A 17,274-nucleotide genomic window follows, 5' to 3' on the forward strand; every position below is an offset into this window, starting at 1 on the left:
GGTGGAAAGAGGTAGACCAGTGTATCAGCCAGGCAGGATAGGGTGAACTGGTTCTGAGAAGAAAAGAGAAAAGTCAACGGATGAAAGTATACTCTGAATAACACAGAAACTGAGTCTACAGGCTGCAGATGACATCTGAGAATCGAGTAGAGGCTTCTAGAGCCAAGACCTCTGGAACCAGGGTCCTTAGGCGTCAGAGATGGGTCAGAAAAGCCTGGGCCACCAAGCAGCAGTTTTGAGTTCTCCTCCACCCTCAGCTGGAGGACCTGGCCCAACTCTGCCACCCAGCCTCCCTCCCTGAGCTGAGTTGCTTGTCCATAACCTTGAGACACATGTGGCTCTGCCCTTTACAAACCAACATTTACTGGGGGAACAAGGCCTACACACACACACACACACACACACACACACACACACACACACACAATCACACACACAATCACACACACAATCACACACATGACAGAAAAACAGAGAAACCTAAACAACCAAACAGGCAAGACAAGTACTTTAAACAAAGGGACAACAATGGCTACAGTATAGTGTCCAGTAGCAAGACAGAAATGGCCCCAGAGAACAAAGGTGGGAGGAGGCTGTTGCCATAGTAACTCAGAGCCACTCTTAGATGCCCAGTGGGGTACATCTGGTCTGAGATTCTCTCCCAAACAAGACAATGTGCTTTGATAAGCAAGTGTACCTCTCAGGCTTAAGAATGAAACGAGGTGACTTACCACACTCCTTCCGTCTTTCCCAGCCTCCTTGCCTCATTCAACACCATCGGCTGCTGTGAATTACGCAACTTCAGGTAATTTCCCTTGCTCTTCTGAATCTGAATGGCTTGTCTGTCAGTAACTGGCCTGGGCAGAGATATCCCGTACTGTAGTGGTTTAGAAGTCAAATGCCATCTTCATCATTTCCCAGCTGTTAGGCCTCCAGCAGTCTTCCAGTCACTGCATGGCGCAGTATCTTCCTCTGGATGAGGCTGAGAGCAGAAACATTTGCCTCGTAAGGCTGTGCTGGGTGCTGGTGTCTGCCTCTGTGCAGTGTGGCTAGGGCAGTGCTAGCTGTATGGTACTGAACACTATGTAGACATTAGCTATGGTTTTCCGAGCTGGCCCAAGGCCAGAGCACTGCACGGATCTGTCTCTGCAGGAATTCTTCTGTTTGCAGAATTAAGAAGGAAGAAGCTGAGAACATCACTTTTGAGTCTGCTCCTGGCTCTGGCCCCGAGGTTGTTGCATTTCAAGCTTGATTGAAATGTTTTCCCATCACAAATCTGTAAAGAGTGAAGTCCAATATGCAGAAAAGAGTTGGGGAGGGGGAATTTTTTTAAAAAAGAAAAAGAAAACTTGACCAATCCCCAAGCTTTAGTTGTCTTGAGCTTATACAAGTTGGTCCCTATTTGCTATACACATACAAGTTGGGGGATACAAAGGAAAAGGACATCAGAAGAAAATCTGAGTTAGAGCCAGAAAGTATCTGCAGAGCTTTTAGAAGATGGAGATCCCACTGACAATTGACTGCAAGTTGAGTATGTCTAACACGTAACTAAAATATCATCTGAATCATAAGATGTCTGATTTTCTTCTTTTGCCTTCTATTACCTTTAGTACCTTTCCTGAAGCCGACTGAGGCACCACTATCCACAGGTAACCTGCTGTCTCTTTGGCTGCCTTCCCCTTGTGAGTTCAGAGAGACCCAGCATTTCTATGGGAGGAAGTGTGACCATGCAACACACTGTCCACTTCCACCTTCCTCCCCGGCCTCAGCCTGGCCCTGTCTGGCACCACCCAGAAATCTGAGACTGGAAAGCAAGAGGGAAAAAAAGGCTGTAAGATCCAAGGAGGCTGGTTGGGGAGTTGGCATCTAGAAGACTCCTAAGGACCCCCAGTCTCCATGCAGTCCCCCTTTTGAAACTCATCTTTGCTCTGCCCTGAGTACACAAGGCTTCTACTGCCTTGGGACACACAGTCCTTTGGATGTGGGTGTGAGCATGCAGGGACCCACCTTACCATTGCCGAGACTAGATTCACGCATTCATTCAGCCATACTTGATCCTGGGAACAACGTAGGCAAGAACTGCTGTTGTTACTTGATTAACATGTGTAAAGACACACACATGCACACACAGGTGTGCTAGTTAGCTCATGAAAAATTGAAGAAACTCAGTGAGTGTCAGAAATGAAGACGTCACCACACACAGTAAAAGGACACCTGTACAGTGGTGCAGGTCACTAGTCCACTTGATTAAGGAACAATTGTTTTTATTTTTAAACCAGTTATAACTATCTACAACATACCACGTGGTTCCCAAGACAAAAGTAAGACATGAAAGGAACAAAGGAAATGGAGGGTTTTCTGGTGAGCTCTGGCGATGAACTCAAAGTGACTTTCTTTGGAATGTCCACCCAAGGTCTGGGCGTGCGGCTGGTGAATGGAGCAAGCAGATGTGAGGGCCGAGTGGAGGTCTTCCATGACGGTACCTGGGGCACCGTGTGCGATGACAGCTGGTCCATAGAGGACGCTCACGTGGTCTGCAGACAGCTGGGCTGTGGGCCAGCCTTGTCTGCCCTCCCGGGGGCCAGCTTCCACCCGGGGTCAGGAAGAATCCTCCTCGATGATGTCAACTGCACGGGCAGTGAGCCTTCCCTGGCTCTGTGTCCTCACAGCGGCTGGCTCACCCACAACTGCGGGCACCAGGAAGATGCCGGTGTCATCTGCGCAGGTGAGTGAACGTCCATCCAGGACCGGTCAGGGGGCCCCGAAGTCATCGGAAGAGTCTGGAAAGAGCTCTCTACTTGGAGCCTTTCGCTGTGGCCGGGGTAGCAGATTTCTATTCCAAGTCTGAAAAAGAAATGTGTGTGTGTGTGTGTGTGTATGTGTGTGTGTGTGTGTGTGTGTGTGTGTGTGTGTGTGTGTGTGTGTGTGTGTGTGTGTGTTCCCATTTTGTAGTATTGGGGGTGGTCCTATTCAATGGTAGAGTCTACAGAGGCCAATCACTTGTAAAAATAAAGAAAATGCTGGTCCTTCCCTCCTAGAGTTGCTGGAAAGAATAAACCAGACAACCCATATTGGACATTTGGTCAAGTGTCCCTCAAACACAAAACACACATAACTATTGCCATTCTGTTGTTGACATTGTTCTAGTTGCTAAGCCAAATTCCGTCAGATTCTTAAGCAGAGAGAACTGCCCACACTGGAAGTGTCAACCCTCAATGCTGAAGAGCAACTTTCTTTCCACCCACCTTGCTGAGTGCTATTTAACAAGATGCCCTTTCTGTCATGGCACCATCGCAGCCTCTGATGCCCCCATCCTCCTGTCTGTTTCTCCCCACAGGTTCTGAGGCTGTTGAACCTCCAGGTAAGTTTGAGTTCAGATCCACCGCATTTGTTGCTGGTGACTGTCTAGGGCAGGGGTCCCACGCTGGGTCTCTCTTGCAAGTTTTAACCCTCCGTGACAATGCCCTGAAGCAGATTCTTAGAGAAGGTAAAAGGCCGGGCTGTTTCCCATCCCTGCAGGGCCCCGCTGTGTACCCACCTGTTCCTGTAAGGGACCCCACAAGACAGCTCCAATCTTGAGGGCTGAGCCCCTGAGGAACTTCCTCTCCTCTGGGTTCAGAGGATGCACTTTACCTGTGCCCCGTCACTTCCTTGCAGCAGGCTTCACGCAATACTTCCTCGGTTTGATTTCTTTCAACCTCCCCCCTGCCCACCATCACTCCCAAATCAATGTTTTACAGCTTCCTGAATTTGAGTAAACAAAAATTAATTGCATTCTGAAAAACTCAACATGTTCTCTGATAGGCCTGGATTCAGAAGGCAAAGCCTGAACTCCAAGCATTCAGCTTCACTGTGTTGGATTTTTTAGGAGGGAAAAATAAGGCATGAAAGTGACATCCCAAGTAGGGTAAACGCAGGATGTTATTTTTTAAGTATCTCCCACAAAGATGACAGTGTCCTTAATTCCCTGATGGATCTGCCCAGTACAGAGACCAACACAGCATCTCACTAAATTCTAGGTACAAAAAGCAGTCGTGTGCATATGCTGCCTACAGAAGGCTCCCATGTTAGCACACTCCCACCTGGACAAGTGTTTGTTACCCCACAGTGGTGGAAGTTCACAGCTCGCTGTGCTAGCTCCCTCAAGTCCTGAAGGAGCCTTCGCAAGCTGATGTAGTCCTTGGCCCCTGCAGATCTGCCGGTGGTGAGGCTGGCCTATGGGAAGAGCTGGTGTGAAGGTCAGGTGGCGGGCCATCACATAAGTACCTGGAAGGTTCATGTACGATGACCTCTGGGGCTTGGTGCTGCCCAGGTGGTGTGCCAGCAGGTGGTTCAGCCCTGGCTGCCCCCTGGAGCACTCTGACAATGGTTCCAGCCCCATCTTTTTAAGCAATGTTATGTATACAGAGAGAGAACCAACCTGGGCAGGGTCACCACCATGGCCTGTCTGTGCACAACTGTGGGCCAGGCCCATGAGGACACTCACAGACATGTCCACAACCCCAGGGTTCCATCCAAGTAACTTGTTTCCCTTGCAAACAGCACACCTTACCTGCCAAGAAGGCCAACCCTAAACAGCAAGGGATCCCAGGAGGGAGGAACAGCTTCTCCCAGAACTGTCATGGCTGTAGCCCTGAAAGCCCACACACACCCAGAAGCCCCACAACACAGGATGTTGGCGCCCTAGTGACAGTAAAGGAGGTCCCTCTGCCCAACATCACAGCCTGTTTCCCCTGGCCCACAGAAGAGAAGAGATCTGTGATCATAAATATACCCAAACCAGATTCCCGGGTCAGATTTAAATTTCCAGAATGGTTTTCCTAAGTATGTCAAACTCATGATTTTCTCATGAATATATTTCCAAAGAGAAACATGCTACATAAATGCTCTCCTAATTGTTCATTGGTTAAAGATCTTTCTTGTACAATTCAGAGAGATGCGTTCATGAGTATCTTGCTAGACAGGGAAGGTGGCTCAGAGTTGCTGTCCAGCTGGCCTGGCCCCCTGAGCATGCCGGCCTGCCCGGGCTGGCACTGCCTGGGGTCACCCACCATCCTGGACCAGGGAGGGCTCACTTCGGCTCAGCTTGTGAGGTCTTAGCAAAGTTCACCTCCACTCGGGTGAACGTCACCTGTTTTCTCTTTCAGCTCTCACAGTTGCAGCCCTGGCAGAAACTACTCCCACCGCTGGTAATCCTCCCAAAGTTTCTCTTGATGCTTTCTGGTTATTGGCTGTGTCTCGGGGACTCTGTGAGGTTACAGTGATGTCTGTACCCACATAGACCCGTGTCTCCCCCAGGACTGGGAAAACACACAGGAACTTCTGACTGCTTGACCACTCCCCTGGTTCTTGTGTTGTTTTGTTGTGTTTGTTTTTTTCACTTTGAACCCTGGACAATGCTTGGCTTAAAGGAAATAATGAAACTTGAGTTTCATTTCCTGTGAGTTTGATGGCCTGGCTCCAAAATAGATATATATTCTCATGCTGTTAATTACAGCATAATGCTAAAACGAGAATGGTGGAACCAGTATATTCATATTTTCCCAAAAGAAATACTAGTATATGAGACCATAACAAAAGCATAATTGAGTACAACTAGAAAATGGATGAAAACTTTCTGACCGGTGGACTAACATTCCTACTTGGCGTTTAACATTCAGACATGACTTCCACTTCAGAAGAAATCACACCTTCATTTTGTCATGGGCTCTGCCCGTGGCACTGTGTGTGTTTAACAGCAAAGTGGTCTTCATGCCACTGGGGCTGAGGTGAGGACAGGCTTGAGGGGGAGGGTGGAGTATCAGGTGGTCATTATCTTTGAACTCAGCACCAAATCCAGACCCTGTGCCAGACACAAGGGGGTGGGAGGGGCAGATGTAGACTGGAAGCGCCCTGGCCAAGGCAGACCCCCCTGTCAAAGGTTCCAGACTTTGCTTTCACCACTGCAAGCTCACATTTATGTGTGTGGTCACTCCTTCTTGCCTGCATTTCCTGTGTGATAGATTCTCTTTGTGAGGACAGCAACCTTACGTGGTTTTATTGACCTTTTACCTCAGCATCTGCTCAGTGCCTGGCACCTAGAAATAGGTGATCAGATGTGTTAATTAAAAGGGAAGGAAGGAAGGAAGGAAGGAAAGAAGGAAGGAAGGAAGAAAAGAAGAAAGTCAGCCATGAAACAACAAGAAAAAGTTCATTATAAAGCAGTGTTTGCTTACCATTTGGTAAGGTTTAACCAAATTTTTTTATTTTTTCTAGAAACTTTGAATGTTGCTAAAACAACTTCAACAGGTAATTTAAATTTAATTTACTCACTACAGATTATTCTAATCACCAGTGAATCTGTCAAATAATTTATGTATTGGTTAAATCTTTGGTTCTTTAGAATTTTTTTCATTTTGTTTTAACGTGTTTATGTTGGCCTGACTCATGAGAGCCATCTCCGGCTCCCCTGAGTTCTGGGTGACCCAGCCAAATGCATGCGCCAGAGAAAAAAACATATTAAGCCAAGTCGATTAAAACATACACAAAACCAACCTGTGGCCAAGCACAATTTCCTATTCACTCTCCATTTCTTATAGAGACTAGCCACCAAGTAGTATTGCCAGCATAGGGAAACATCAAGACCGCAGCTTTCAGTGATCCTCTAACCTTCACCTACCATTCAGCCATGTGCTAGATCTATGCCAAGACAGCCACACAGCAGAGCTACCTAGACCACAAGCCATTCTTGTGTGATAGATTCTGAGTAATACCATTTGAAATTATGCAAGGGGTTCCTAGTGTGCCATTACAATAAACAACTTTATAAATGAGAATATGAAGAGTTTTGTCAAGTTAGTTTTACCTTAATTTTTACCAATGTTATCAGGACATATAGAATGTGTGTATTAGTTTGCTAGAGCTCATATAAGAAGGTCATTCAAACTGAATGTCTTAGAGAATAGAAGTTTGTACATCATAATGTAAAAGCTGGAGATCGGAAATAAAAGTGTCAAAGGGCATGCTTCTCAAAAAGCACAAGGGAAGGCATTTTTCCAAATCTCTTCTCTATTGGTAAAATCAAGGCAAAATTAATTAGGTGAAACAAAAAATAGTACAAATTGTTTCTTTTTTTCACTACCCTTGTTCAATTTTTTTTTTTTTTTTTTGTCGGTCGTGGGGCTTGAACTCTGGGCTTGGGCGCTGTCCCTCAGCTCTTCAGCTCAAGGCGAGCGCTCTACCACTTGAGCTATAGCGCCACTTCCGGTTTTCTGGTTGTTTATTGGAGATAGGAGTCTCACGGTCTCTCCTGCCCGGGCTGGCTTTGAACCGCGATCCTCAGATCTCAGCCTCCTGAGTAGCTAGGATTACAGGCGTGAGCCACCAGCGCCCGGCTACCCTTGTTCAATTTTATATGCAAGAATATCTACAGAAATATTATTAGATTATGGAAATATTTCTCAGTATTTTGAAATATGAATATATTTCTGTATTCATATAATTTTTAAAATTTTCCATCTGAAAAGTATTTAAGTTTATGTTTTGGCTATTAAATAATTTTGTTACATAATTGTCATCTCCTTTAGATTGTGAAACGAAAACTGTCGAAATTCTGATTCTTGACTTTTACTGAAATTTTATGTTATCTTTTTGTAATGAGCTTATTATAGTTCCCCAAAAAGGCGTACTTTCAGTAAAGATATACTTAGCACATTAAACAAGCAACAATATTTTATGCTTCATCTATAAACTACTTCAAATTAAAAAAACAAGAAATGTGAAGAGGGTTTGTATGGGAGGGGGGCAATAAAAAAAAAGCCTGTGTTTCCTCAGTCTGGTGCTAAATCAATTAGGAAATAAATCATCACTGTAAGCACAAAAATATGGCCACCATTGCCGGTAAAGCTGGTTCAGAGGCTATACTTAATTCAAAGCCATCCCTCCTAGTCTCAAGCTGTCCAGAGAAAGTTCCCAGCTTAGAGATGACACTTCTCCAACTCACTGGGTCCCACCCATCTGAAAAGAGGAGGAAGGCTGGGAAAGCCAGTCCCCATTCAGAATCATTGGTAGACCAGCCCTGTATGATTGAGAAACTCAGCCAATGGCTACTGCCCTCCAGACAAGTCATCTCCATCTCTACGTGAAGAAGGAAAGGGTGAGGACACAAAGGGAGATTCAAGAAGTAGGAGCATGTCCCGGAGCCGTGGAGGATCTGAACGTGGCCTGACACACACGTGTCTGGAGAGCAAGAAGGCATGCTGACTGATCTATGCCGCACCCTAAAACCCCTTGTATGTGTGGAGGGATGTGAGCCTGACATGACTAACTGCTGCCTTGTCATTTCTGTCCATCCACAGCTTCAGTCTCAGCCGCTGTGACCTCCACATCAGGTAGAGCTCTGTCTGCCATCCCCTTACATATCTCTTCCTGGGGTATCATTTATAAAGCTAGGCTGTTGCATAAACTTTGCCCTCAAAAGTCTTGGTTAAAAAAAAATAGAGACCTTGGGGTCCCTCCTGGTATTTAAGTCACTTTTTCTCTTTGTGCATAGATCAACATCATAGATCAACAGCAGCAGCAGCAACCTCTCCAACAGGTAAAGTCTCTCTTTGTACTGTTCAATGAGATGATCTCCTTGTCATATTCTCTTTAGAAAATAAACCTTATTAATAATCATATGAACCATAAAGTAGAAACCAATGAAAAGACATGACTGGTGCCACTCAGCTTATTTCTTTTCATGGTGCTGGGCATTGGACCCAGAGCCTCACACACACTGACCAAGAAATCTATCTCTAAGCTACACTGCTAACCCTGCTATTTAAAGTATCCTCAGTCTCTTGATTTATACCTAGATGCAACTTCATCCTTAACAGAAGAGGGAAATACCTCAGCAAGAGAGAAAAATACTTCCTCAGAAGAGGATGAGGACAATACCTCAGCAGAAGAGAAAAACACCGCAGCAGAAAGGGAAAATACTTCAGCAGAAGAGGATAATACTTCAGCAGCAGAAGGAAATACTTCAGCAGAAGAGGTCAAGAACATTACCTCAGTAGAAGAGGAAAATACCTCAGCAGGAAAAGAAAACACTTCAGGAGAAGAGGAAAATACTTCCCCAGAAGAAGAAAATACTTCAGCAGAAGAGGACAAGGACAATACCTCAGCAGAAGAGGAAAATACCTCAGCAGGAAAGAAAAATACTTCAGCAGAAAAGGAAAATACTTCAGCAGAAGAGGAAAATACTTCCGCAAAAGAGGAAAATACCTCAGTGGGAGAGAAAAATACTTCAGATGAGGAAAGTACTTCAGTAGAAGAGGATAAGGATAATACCTCAGCAGAAGAGGAAAATACCTCAGCAGGAAAGAAAAATCTTTCAGCAGAAAAGGAAAATACTTCAGCAGCAGAAGAAAATACTTCAACAGAAAAGGACGAGAACATTACCTCAGCAGAAGAGGAAAATACTTCTACAGAAGAGGGAAATATCTCAGCAGGAGAGAAAGGTACTTCTGCAGAAGAGGAAAATACTTCCACAAAAGAAGAAAATACTTCAGCAGAAGAGGAAAATACTTCAGCAGAAGAGGAAAATACTTCAGCAGAAGAGGAAAATACTTCTGCAGAAGAAGAAAATACTTCAGCAGAAGAGGAAAATACTTCTGCAGAAGAAGAAAATACTTCAGCAGAAGAGGAAAATACTTCAGCAGAAGAGGAAAATGCTTCCGCAGAAGAGGACAAGGACAATACCTCAGCAGAAGAGGGAAATACTTCAGCAGAAGAGGACGAGAACATTACCTCAGCAGAAGAGGAAAATACCTCAGCAGGAAAGGAAAATACTTCTACAGAAGAGGAAAATACTTCCGCAGAAGAGGACAAAGATAATACCTCAGCCAAAGAGGAAAATACCTCATCAGGAAAGAAAGATACTTCAGCAGAAGAGGAAAATACCTCATCAGGAAAGAAAGATACTTCAGCAGAAGAGGAAAATACTTCATCCGAAGAGGACAATACCTCAGCAGAAGAGAAAAATACCTCAGCAGAAGAGGATGAGGACAATACCTCAGCTGAAAAGGAAAATACTTCAGCAAAAGAGGAAAATACCTCAACAGAAGAGAAAAATACTTCAGCAGACAAGGAAAATACTTCAGCAGACAAGGAAAATACTTCAGCAGGACGGAAAAATACTTCAACAAAAGAGGATGAGAACAATACCTCAGCAGAAGAGGACAATACCTCAGCAGAAGAGGGCAGTCCCCCTGGTAATGTTTTCTGCTGACATATTTCTTAAGTGAAACACAACGTTTCATCTTTCTATTTGGCAAATAAACCTGGACTCAGAATACCTTGCCTATGATACAAATCCCAAGTACTAAGAAAGTCCAGCATCCTTTCACAGGGATGGAACTCAACCATAGACATAGGTGTAGGCATAGACATAAACATAGATGTAAGCATAGACATAGACATAAACATAGGCATAGACAAAGACATAGACATAGATGTCAGCATAGACGTAGGTATAGGTGTAGACATAGGCTTCTTTCAGGAGGACAGATGTGGTGGCCATAAACCCTTACCTTTCTCCTCATTTCTGTTCTTCACCAGGACCAAAGCAACCCCCATCTCCTATGCCTCTGAAAACAGAGTAGGTAGAACGATTATGCGCTTTGGGGCCTTACAGGCTTACAGGTTTCAATTGCATGAGATCTGGTCACGTTATCCAATCCTGAGTCTCCATTTCCCCATCACTAAAATAGTGATAATCCTGACCTGGCTCAGTCTGTTAAGGGTTAGGGATGTAAGTTTTGCTGTCATATTACAATGATCTTTTCAGCGGAGAAGCACGCTTCATACCATCTTCTCAGGCACAATTTCACACCTACATCTGCACATCCACAAAATAAATGCAGAGCTCTGAGGAAACTGACTTGTGAATGGAGCCAAACTGTAATCTTTTTTTTTTTTACTTATTTTTCTGGCAGCCCCAGATCTAATTTGGACAACAATGACGCCGTTGCCTGGTAATGATCATATACCTGTTCCTCAATTAAAATAGTTTTGTAGTTTACAATAACTATATTTTTATCATAAAGTTCCTTATTAGTTTTCCTAGCTCCATTTCTTTACCTGCTGAGAGGCTGAACTGTGCCTCTCCGGTATGAGCTTCCTGTTATCCCAAGGATGTCTGACTGTGACTCTTCTCACTTCATTTTCCACCCTTTTAGGAAAATCTAATATTTTTATCTTCCTCCTCCCAAAATCAGTATATTTGCATAGCTTCCTTTGTGATTGCTTCCTATGTTATTTTAAGTTAATTCTAAAGGATTAACAGGATATAACATCACTTGTTACATTCTGATACCAAGAAAATGAAATTAAATGACCACTATTTCTACACTCAAACCAAAGTAACAACTTAAAAAGTATTAATGTCTGAATATACTTTTATTCTTCTGCTTTAAATAGAAATGTGTGATTTTGTGGGACTACATTTTAAACCTTTTATTATTTCTTTTACAGTTACAATTTCAGTTGATAAAGAAATGGCCCCACTGCCTGGTAATTTTCATTTATTTCTAATCTCTAAAATGATAATATACCTATATTATTTATATCTAGTTTGGTATTACTGTTAGAATAAGATTTCTTTTTCATTTAAATTCCATCCTCCTTACCAAAAAGTTTTATGAGCTTGTAGGTGTATATATACAAACACACACAGATACCACCCCCCCCCACACACACACATTGTGGGACAGAAATCCACCCAAAGTTTATCCTCCAAGACCTCACACAGAAGATATTTAACTGTGTTCGAAGCTCATCTTTATTCTTCTCTTACTTCCCCTCCTCCTTCTCTTTCTCCTCATCCTTCCCCTTTTTTCTCCTCTGCCTCTTTCTCCTCCTCCTCTTCCTTCTTTTCATTCTCTTCTTCACCTTATTTCTCCTTTTTCTTCTTATTTTTCCTTTTTCTTCTTCTGATGGTGCTCCATCATCAAACCCAGGGCCTCATATATATTAGCAAATGTGCTACCACTCAAGAGATACACCCTCAGCTCCTGTTCATAGTTCACACAAATATGATTATCTTGCTTCCAATATTATTGCTTCAATTAGGCCAATCCTAAACCAGCAGATTGTAGTCAGAGAATCTAACACCAGTGAGTCCACATTCAGTGAGCCTCTTCATATGCATAAAAGTGCAGAAAATTGCAAGGTAGACACTATTAAGCAATTAATATGAGGAGAACTCATTTTTCACACTTGTGTATGAGGTACTGCCAACATAATCAGTCATGCACCCCGTAAAACCATGTTGCCAAGTGACACTGAAATAGTTTTCCATTCCATAAGTCCACTCTACAGTGTTGTACAACGAACAATGCATTTCTCAGAATAGGTCCTCAGCAATGCATGACACATGAATGTAGAGGTCTTTTTGTTGTCTTTTAAAATCAATTTTTGAAGTATCATATATATATGACACACATGTATGAATTCTGTCTAATGCATGCAGTTATATAACCAGCACAATTAAAATACACCACATATCCATCACCCAGGAAATTTCCCACACCCCAGAAATTTCCTCTTGCCTCTTTCTCGTTATTTCTCCTACCTTCTCCAGGCATCTGCTGTCTGTTGAGTTCAGATGCGCCCTTGCTAGAATCTCATAGAAATGGAATCAGATAAAACAGGAGCTTTTGTATCTGATTTTTTTAACCTAAGTAAAATTAAATTTACAGTTCGCTTTGAAGTGCATACATGTGGTTCCATGAGTTGGTAATACATTCCTTTTCTTTGCTTAGTAATATTCCATTGTGTTCATATACTATAGTCTGTGCATCCTGGTATGTTGTTTCCAGTTTGGGGCTAGTATGGAGAATGGTGCCGCGTGCAAATCTTTCTGTGGACGAATGTTTTCATGTATTGTGTAGAAGTGGAATAGACAGGTTATGTAATACCGTTTTCTTTCTTTGTTTTGCTTTGCTTTTTTGTTGGTGCCGGGGTTTGAACTCTGGGCCTGGGCGCTGTCCCTGAGCTCCTTTTGCTCAAGGCGAGCGCTCTACCACTTGAGCCACAGCACCACTTCCGGCTTTTTTCCGTGATTAATTGAAGATAAGCATATCAAGGACTTTCCTTTCCGGGGCTGGCTTTGAACCGCGATCCTCAGATCCCAGCCTCCTGAGTAGCTGGGATGACGGGCGTGCGCCAGCGGCGCCGGGCTGTGACAGCCTTTTGACGGTTAAACTGGGTCATTCTACTCACGGAGCGTAAAAGGGTGTCACCATAGTCGGTGCGGGGCTCGGAGTGAAGCGGGAGGCGGAGGGGGGCCGCGGAAACGGCCCGGTCCAGGGCTGCACGCGGCCGCGGCGGCCTTCTGACCGCCCCTCTGCCCGCAGGCCGGCCGCTGCGCCTGGTGGGCGGCCGCAGTCGCTGCGAGGGCCGGCTGGAGGTGCGCTACCGGGGCCAGTGGGGCACCGTGTGCGACGACCACTGGGGCATCAAGAACGCCTTTGTGGTGTGCCGCCTCCTGGGCTGCGGCCGTGCCCTGCGCGCCCCGGGCCGCGCCCGCTTCGGCCCGGGCACGGGGCTCATCCTGCTGGACGACGTGCGCTGCTCCGGCTCCGAGGCCGCGCTGGACCGCTGCGCCCACGCGGGCTGGGCGCGGCACAACTGTGGGCACCAGGAGGACGCCAGCGTGATCTGCGCAGGTACCGCCCCGCCCCTCCGCGCCCCGCCCCGCCCCGCCTCTCCCAAGTCGCCCCGCCCCGCCTCTCCCAAGTCGCCCCGCCCCCTCCCCTGTCACCCCCCGCCCCTCCCCGAGTCGCCACGCCCACGCCCCTCCCCCTCCCCGAGTCGCCCCGCCCCCTCCCCGAGTCGCCCCGCCCCTTCCCCCTCCCCTGGCCTGGGAGCCACAAGTGCGTCTCCACCCAGGCACTGCCTCGAGGAAACCTCCATGCACACCTAAAGATAAATCCGTGCGTGCTCCGGCCAAGACCCCACGCCCAGCGGAGGGCCTCAGTTTCCAATGGATGGGCCAGTCCACCCGAGAAGAGCGGGCCTTTCCTTGTGCTTTCTTGACCGATATAGTCGGCAGATCGTAGTCGTAGGGTAACAGTTTGTACAGATGTTAACTGACAGATGGTGTACGCTTTTGACAGGTCGTAGTCGTGTGCCTTTCTGGACAGATAATAATTGTACATCTTTATGAAGAATGATGTGATGTGGGGCTTTTGTCAGTCATGGGGCTTGAACTCGGGGTCTGGGCGCTGTCACTGAGCTTTTTGAGCTACAGATCTACTTCTGGTTTTTAGGTGGCTAGCTGGAGATAAGAGTCCCAGACTTTCCTGCCCGGGCTGGCTTTGAACCGTGATCCTAAGATCTCAGCCTCCTGAGTAGCTAGGATTACAGCGTGAGCCACTGGCGCTTGCCAATGTAATGTTTTGATCCACTTATATATCGTGCTTTGATCAGGATACTTAAGCCATCCATCATTTGAGCATTTACCATTTCTTAATGGGGAGAACGTTCAAAATCTCTCTTCTAGCTCTCTGGAATTATATAATGTATAACCACTTTTTATGTAATAATAGAACACTGAACAGTGAAATGTATTCCTCCTATTTGTAGCTGCTAAGCAATCCCCCCCCCATCTTCCCCTCTCTCTCACCCTCCTGTCTGGTAATTATTGTTTCAGTCTCTACTTCTACGGGCTCAATTTTTGGTAGCTTGTTCCTTATTCTATTATGAAGAACTAGAAATGAGACACCCCCCCCCCCCCGGCAGTGAGAGTTTATTCATCAGTTTTATCTAATCCCATTTCAGTGAAATATTTGCTCTGAAATGTAGGCAAGGGATGATGAAGCCAAAGAAAATGGAAATGTCTTGAGATGATTAGGGGCAAAGAACCTGCTTCTTTTCCATCATTACAACTTGTCAGTTCCCTTTTCTATCTCAGAGGAAAGAACCAAGGTCCCCATCGAGAGGGCCCCTGCCTCACCTTGACCTAACCCTCCTGCTTCTTTTCCATCATTACAACTTGTCAGTTCCCTTTTCTATCTCAGAGGAAAGAACCAAGGTCCCCATTGAGAGGGCCCCTGCCTCACCTTGACCTAACCCTCAGGAAGCAACAGAACAGCCCACCCTCCCCCAAATATGCCCAGTCCTTCCCATGCAAGGTGGGGCCTCTTCCTCTCCTGGGCTTTATTTTGTTACTCCCACCTTTCTGTCTGACTTCTGTAAGCTCACTCTCCTTCATTTTCACCATCTGCCATTCCTGGGAGGGTCCCACCTTCGGTGAAACTCCATTTTCTATTCTTAGACAATATTGCCCAAGAGTACACACGAAGAGGTCTCTGTTATCAGGGTCTGTGGTGTCTGAAGGAGTTGGGGAAATCTGACTAGCACACTTCCTGGCCGAAGTCCTGTCTTCATTTTGAGCCTGAGAAACCCTTAATAGCTACAGACTCTTGGGATCCCAGCCTGAGGTCCCAAGCCTGCCGTGAGCACGGAAAGGGACACCAGCCAGGATCTCCCCTATCTGATGGCATTTACTGCCTCTGAAGCCCCAGTTGATTGCTCTCTTGCTTCAACCAATCCTGCTGTTGATAGCATCCATATTTTCCACACTACTCCACACAGGCCGGCATGCAGCTCCGAGAGGAGGCCCGGGGCCTTTGCACGCCCTGGGATGCTCTCAGGCCTCGGTTCTCCAGCGCGGCTAGCTTGTCTGCGTCTAGATCGTCCACTTCCAGAGGCCCCGCACCACTGACATTTTCTTATCTTTACCTTTTCGGCAGGTCCAGAGGACTCTGTTGTACCCAAGGACAATGGTAATGTCATCTTCCTGCCTGGGACACAACGTACAGAAAAGTAGGGGGCTAAAAGCAGACAAATGGGGAAGAAAGAAGGGAGCCTTCTGGGAGCTCTTGTGTCCCCACATACTGGGCTTTAGGGGCTTGGGGAAGCAGCGTGTTCCAGGCGCTCTTTCCTCCTTTGTCTTCACGCCTTCCTTTCCCAGCTTCCATCCAAAGCTCCGGATAGATGTGTGTTTAGGCGTGGGTGTTCCCAACATGGGACAGGAGTGCCCTGGAACTCCTTGGACAAAGCTCTACCTCACAGCCCACGGGGCGTATGCTGGGGCTAGCCTGAGACCTCAGAGGCTTTGGAGAAAGGAGGATGTTCATTGGAGTCAAGCCTTTGGTGCAGAGTAGAGACGGCTGCGCCAGCCTCAGCCCAGAGCGCTGCTTTTATTTAGATGGTGAACACAGGCCCATTCCCTGACCTGGCTCTGGGACCCTGGCTTGTCTTCCTAATGCTCCCCCCACTCTCCCTGTCCTGCAGCCCAGCTTTCCTGCCTACCTCACCGCTTCCAAGCTGTCGTCGATCGAGGCTATCTGCGAAGACTGGGCTACTCCTCTTGGGATCTTCACTTAAACGATAACGCGTGTCGCCCCCATGTCACAGGACGCTACCTGATCTTTAACATTCCCTACGGCCGCTGTGGCACTGTCCAGCAGGTCAGAAACTGACTAGGAAGCCGCCCTGTGGATGGAGGCGGAGATGGGGCAGGGAGGGGCTTACGGAACTCCACCCGCTGAACACCTTGTAGGAACTGGGAAAGGACACAAGCCATGAGCTTGTTTGAGTCTGGTGAGATCTAAAGTAGCTCATCATTGGTCTAGAACTTTCCTTCCTTTGGGGCATTAAATACTACCAAAGTCTGGCTAGGGATTTCAGGCCTCCAGCACACCAACAAGCAAGTGCTCAGCAGGGGTGGGAAAGAGCCCCGGGCACCCCAGCTTTCCTCTGATCTTCACAGGAACACCATGGCTCGCTCAGCTACTCCAACTCCATCAGAGGCCGAGGGCGGGATCACCCTGGCCGAGTCATCGTGAGACACAAGGTGCCCCACCTGAAGTTTACCTGCAGAGTGGATGGCCCATCCACGGGTGAAGCTGGCGCCCGGGCAGAGGATGCCGGCTATGAAGTGTCCATTTCATTCATCCAGTCACCCGCATCCCCGCGGGGGAAAGGCGTGGCACCTTATTATGCCGGCCAGGGGGAAGAGGTATTCCTTGAGGCTACGCTCCAGAGCACAGATCCCAACCTGAGGCTCTCCGTGGACACGTGTGTGGCTTCTCCCAATGCCAGTGATTTCACAACCAACACATACGACCTGATCCGGCAAGGGTGAGGAAAATGGAAGGCCCTCTTTTCTTTCTTTCTTTCTTTCTCCTTCCCCCCCCCCCCCCAGCCACCCCGACCCACCCCAGTCCTAGGGCTTGAACTCTAGGC

General features: G+C 46.6%; 1 protein-coding gene across 1 annotated transcript in view; it reads left to right on the forward strand.

Annotated features, from left to right (window-relative positions):
* The window catches only part of LOC138803855 (scavenger receptor cysteine-rich domain-containing protein DMBT1-like), a 202,241-nt gene that overhangs the window by 181,674 nt on the left and 3,293 nt on the right, over nt 1-17,274 (forward strand). The window contains 10 exon segments of the mRNA XM_069987925.1: nt 2,414-2,725; nt 3,338-3,361; nt 5,148-5,189; nt 8,835-10,232; nt 10,579-10,618; nt 11,771-11,872; nt 13,381-13,688; nt 15,777-15,809; nt 16,321-16,496; nt 16,799-17,169. Of these exon segments, the coding sequence (XP_069844026.1) occupies nt 2,414-2,725; nt 3,338-3,361; nt 5,148-5,189; nt 8,835-10,232; nt 10,579-10,618; nt 11,771-11,872; nt 13,381-13,688; nt 15,777-15,809; nt 16,321-16,496; nt 16,799-17,169 (2,806 nt within the window).

Source organism: Dipodomys merriami, unplaced genomic scaffold (assembly GCF_024711535.1).
Source record: "Dipodomys merriami isolate MVZ:Mamm:240054 unplaced genomic scaffold, mDipMer1.0.p SCAF_35, whole genome shotgun sequence".
Lineage (NCBI taxonomy): Eukaryota > Metazoa > Chordata > Mammalia > Rodentia > Heteromyidae > Dipodomys > Dipodomys merriami.